Here is a 5,202-nt window from a genome sequence, read left to right as displayed (position 1 = left end):
AAGTTTACTTGCTCCCAAGTCCACCCGGCTTTTCAAACGCAACTGCTACTCTCCTCAACAAAAGCCCTTTCGAACTGTTCTCACCTCAACCCATACCTTCTCGCAGTTACTGACGTAGCGGTCCCACGAAATCCAACGACGCTTACGACCCCACAAAGCAGTGTGTGGGTAGGCGTTTCAGTCCCTTGGTTGTAAATGTAAAAAGGTCACCGGGAAAGTTACCCCCGGGGCGGGTGCAGAGCAGAGCCAACCACTGCACCCGTCCATCATCACTCACTCCGCCCCGTCCTGGCTGGCGAGGCGAGGCCGAGGTGAGGGAGAGAGGAGGGCAGAGGGCGCCCGCGGCGGCTGCTTGCTTTTGTTGCCTTGCTCCCGCTCCAATTTATGGCGATTTAATGCCACCAGCGAGGGGTTGGGCGCATCAATGGCGTCGCCTCCCGCATCCAAATCTCGCCCCTCCTACTCCTAGCTAGCTACCTGCCTTCGTCTTGCTCATTCTCCCTCGTCGTCCCCTTGCTGTCGTTCGTTCCTTGTTCGTCCTCCCCTCCCCCGGTCGATCACCTACCTTGGGTTCCTCGGCGCACCAACCGAGAAATGCCATTCTCGTTTTTCGATCTTTCACGCCAGTATTACTAGTCTTGTCTTGGAGTGTTGACAATACTCATCTCTGCTCGCTCTGGCAAGCCGCAATTCATTTCTTCATCCCCCTTGCTGGAGCTGGTCAGCCACGGAATTGGAGCCCTCCAATTCAAATCGATTCCCCTTCCTGCTTGGTAAAAGCCAGGATATTTCTTTGCAAAGGTTCACCAGGCCTTTATTTCTAGATTTTGGGCTAGTTTGGAGGGCAAATCTTTGAGTGGAGAGCTCGAGGAGCAAGGCCGGAGGCATGGTGGCGGAGCCGCTGGTCCACAAGGTGCTCTCCATGGCGACCACGTCGTCCTCGTCCAAGAAGGTGCGCCCCGCGGCGGCGAGCGCCAAGGGCGGCGCCGGCGCGGCCGCGGAGGACGGCAGGGTGGGCATCCTGTCCTTCGAGGTGGCCAACGCCATGTCGCGCGCCGCCAACCTCTACCGCTCGCTCTCCGACGCCGAGGCGGCGCGCCTGCTCGGCCCGCTCTGCCTCGGCTCCCACGCCGTGCGCGCGCTCGTCCCCGGCGACGACGCGCGCCTCCTCGCGCTCGCGCTCGCCGAGAAGCTCGACGCGCTCAACCGCGTCGCCGCCGTGGCCACGCGCCTCGGACGGCGGTGCACCGTACCGGCGCTCATGGGGTTCGACCACGTCTACGCCGATCTCCTCGCCGGCCGCTCCGACGCCGCCGCGTTCGCCGTCGCCTCCCCCTCCGAAGCCGCCTCGCTCGTGCGCAAGCTCGACCGCCTCGCCGCCGCCACCGCCGCGCTCTACGCCGAGCTCGAGGCGCTCACAGAGCTCGAGCAGTCGGCGCGGAAGCTCCCCACCGACGAGGCCCGCCGCGCGCTCGAGCAGCGCACGCGCTGGCGACGCCACGACGTGCGCCGCCTCAGGGACTCGTCGCTCTGGAACTGGACCTACGACAAGGCCGTGCTCCTGCTCGCGCGCGCCGTCTGCGCCATCTACGACCGCATCCGCCTTGTGTTCGGCGACCCCATGCTGGGGCTCGACCTGCTGGCCACCACCCGGGAGTCTGGCCAATGTGACCAAAGCCGGCAGCTCTCTGGTCCAGTGACGGCAAATTCAGGTCCTCTCCACAACAATCTCAACGGTTGCAAGTCAGGGCCAATTTCCAGAGTTGATCCAGATACGCCGCGGTCAGTGAATTTTCGGTCAAATTGTGGAGCAAGCCCGGGGAAGATGTTCATGGAGTGCTTGAGCTTGAGTAGCTCAGTATCATGGAAGGATGGGTTCGAGGATGAGTTCTTGGAAGATTCCAGCTGCATTAGCACAATCAGGTCGGGGATGCTTGTACCGTTCAGTGGCGAGCAAGGGGCATCCACAACGCCAACCAAGAGCGGCAAGATTGGCAGAAGGGTGCGGTTTGGTCCGAAGAGCACTGTGACATCACTTGCGCCACCGTCCACAATTGGAGGCTCAGCGTTGGCGTTGCATTATGCAAACATCATTATCATCATTGAGAAGTTGCTCCGGTACCCACATCTCGTTGGTGAGGAGGCACGGGATGATCTGTACCAGATGCTGCCTTCAAGTTTGAAGGTGGCATTGAGGAAAAATCTGAAAACATATGTGAAGAACATGGCGATCTACGATGCGTTCCTCGCGCACGATTGGAGAGAGACGCTTGAGAAGACACTGGCTTGGCTTGCTCCAATGGCCCACAACATGATCCGATGGCAGGCTGAGAGGAACTTTGAGCAGCAGCAGATTGTCCTGAAGGGGAATGTGTTGCTATTGCAGACACTGTATTTTGCCAATCGGGAGAAGACGGAGGCAGTGATTTGTGAACTGCTTGTCGGGCTAAATTACATATGCCGGTACGAGCAACAGCAGAATGCGCTACTTGACTGCTCGAGTAGTCTCGACTTTGATGATTGTGTGGAGTGGCAACTTCAGTAGAGCCAAGCCAAGGTCAGGTTTCTGCTCTGTTCCATAGTGTACAAGTGATATGAAACAGCAAAGGGTACTTGTATTTTGGTTTTGTTTGTTTCTCTTTCCTTTTTCCACTTTGTTTTTGGTGCAATTTTGCACATGAGAGCATCATCTATTCTTAGATGAAATATAGAGCTTTGTCGACTGGAAAGATCCTCATTCCTACACCGGCTGTACATACTTCTATTCATCTTCTGTCAAGCAACCTGAAAAGAGGTTTCTTAGATAGTATACTTGCATCAAATGCGTGCGAGCGATGATATTTTTCAACGACTAGACCAATTATGTGACCTGGTAATCTAGTCAATGAGTTGGTCTTATCATTAACCTGTAGCCTATGGAATGTTCAGGCAATGAATATTATGTCAGTACCTTTGTCATTTGTTTTTCGTCAGCCTGGGACTTTGCAAAAAAGCACATCTGGAAAAGCTAAGATACACTGTAGCTGTGTTACATAAAGGTATAACATTAGCCATTAATTTAGGAAGTATAATATCAGGGTAGTAGTTGTTGATGCTAACCCACTTATCTCAAAAGCAAATTATATCGTTTTCTGCTTACCATAAAGCGCGGGTTTGGTTGGTAGGTCAATTACTTTACCTTCTCTGAGGATTTTCCACTTGTTTGCCTAGAAAGTACAATTGATACTTGAGATGGCAAGAAACCAGTGAACAAGAACAAAAAAAAGACGCGAGAAATTCCAAAGATTGCATTGTTCAAAATTGAAATCAATCATGTATACAACCTGCTACGCATCCTGACGTAAACTGTTTGAGTGTTACTCTGCACCAGGGCTCCCTGTAGTTTCAGAGGGCCTGACGGCATGTATGGTGCTCATATTCTGACTGTAGCAACCTGGAGCAAGTTGGTAAAGCGTACACAGCAAGCATTCATTTGCAATCAGTAAATTTTAGTACTATCCTCGGTCCCTTTTGTAGGTTGATGAGAACAATAATTCGTTGCTGTACTGATATACTGTCTCTGACTTTGGACTCCCAGGTCTCTCTGCAAAGCACTTGTTATTGTTGTGCTAACATTCAGATTTTAGTTGGCATCGCTGTGTTTCGTTGTGGCTTTCAGATTGCAGGAGCTCCTCTTATCATACTTTATTTATCCAGTAATCTAACATTTAACTGGTTCGCAAAATTCAGCTCTTTAACAGCCCGTTGATTCCAGTTTCCAGCTCTGTACATTAGCTCATAGATCAAGTCGATTTTGTGAAAAGTGCTAAATAAAGATCACTGCATAATCAGGGGTTGTACTCTACTGCCACATTACTCTATGATACCACTGGGACCATAATGTGTGAATGCTGTTTGCCTTTAGGGATGCAGACTTTTCCATCATCTGCTTTGGCAATTACATCATTGCCATCTCCCATCAAGCCTGTGCTTATCAACAAACCGCAGCGTCAAGGAGTACTTGCAGGGCTTAATTAGCGTTAGCAGGCGTGGTTGGAGATTGTTTTCAGCACTTGATGGGCGTCCAGACAGTACCATGCAAGGTGGAAGCTCATCCATCTCATTCCGTGGTCCGAGCTGGGGAAGTTATAGTTTCTGTTACCCACCGGTGCTCCATTCCTTCCTTCCCTCAACCGGGAGAGGCTGGTACATGCACGGATCGGATTGGCATATCGGATCTGTCCGATCCGTGCTCGGTTTGTTCTCGCAATCCTAACTGATTCTTGCACTGTTTTTTCTCCCAACATTTCGCGAATCCTTGTAGGGAACAATCGACTGTTAACTTCCTTACTACTAGTAGTAGGTTTCAATCGAGAATTCGAATTTTTTTTTATAACAGCAGCTGATAAAAAATTGGGAGACTGGAGCTGGATTAGTGTGAAGAGGCAAATTTGGAGAGACAATGTTTATCTTGGGAACAGCAGCTGATCGTGGTGGTGAAAGGCTCGAGTGGTACTGGCCCTGCAAGCCTTGGGCCCGGCAGCCGGCGCACCAGGCAGTCTTCACTCTTCACCTCCGCTGCTCAAAAGGTCGTGTCAGCTTTGATCTGGGAGATGCAAAGCCAGTAAGCCACTCCACTGAGGTACTGACTGAATTGGTGGAGAATCTGTTCATGCGAGGTGAGGGGAATCTGAATCTAGAGCTGAACTGGGCATGAGCACCAGGAAAGCAATCCTCTCAACTCGATCCAGGGCGCTATCGGAAAATTCTTGTGCTGTCAGGAACTCTACTGAAACGGCAACGGGTAAACTGAAAACGGCCGTGTATCTGAAAAACCAACGCCACCAGTGCCCGGCATTGCGCATCAAGAGCCTCGGATTAGACAACGGCGGTTGCTCACCTCACCAATGCAAGCAAGTAGAGAGGCTTCACTTCAGCCTTCAGGTTTTAAGATGGGGAGCTGGGAAAGTAGAAGGCAGGTGAGTGAGCCATGGAGATGGAGACATGCCAGGCTGTGCTCATGTGATGGCATGGCTTTTTACCTGTTGCTGCACACTGATCCTCTCCTGCAGAGGGCAGTGCAGTCCACGGGCAGGCGCTGAACCGGCCGCTGCAGGACAACAGTAACTTCAACCTCTGCTGATGATGAGATCTTGGCTCTTGCCTGCTGGCTGCTGCAGCATGCAGACTGCCGCCATCGCTAAACGCTGGAGAAACTTTTCA

The 5,202-nt window shown here is 52.1% G+C and overlaps 1 protein-coding gene across 1 annotated transcript; it reads left to right on the top strand.

Moving 5' to 3' along the window:
- The first annotated feature begins 233 nt into the window (after positions 1–233).
- LOC112901489 lies at positions 234–2,802 on the top strand. The gene has a single exon (XM_025970418.1). It carries the CDS (start codon positions 887–889, stop codon positions 2,543–2,545), a length of 1,659 nt encoding a protein of 552 aa, XP_025826203.1. The 5' UTR covers positions 234–886; the 3' UTR covers positions 2,546–2,802.
- Positions 2,803–5,202: the final 2,400 nt, after the last annotated feature.

This window comes from Panicum hallii, chromosome 7, assembly GCF_002211085.1.
Source record: "Panicum hallii strain FIL2 chromosome 7, PHallii_v3.1, whole genome shotgun sequence".
NCBI lineage: Eukaryota > Viridiplantae > Streptophyta > Magnoliopsida > Poales > Poaceae > Panicum > Panicum hallii.
This window is presented reverse-complemented; position numbering and strand designations above follow the sequence as displayed.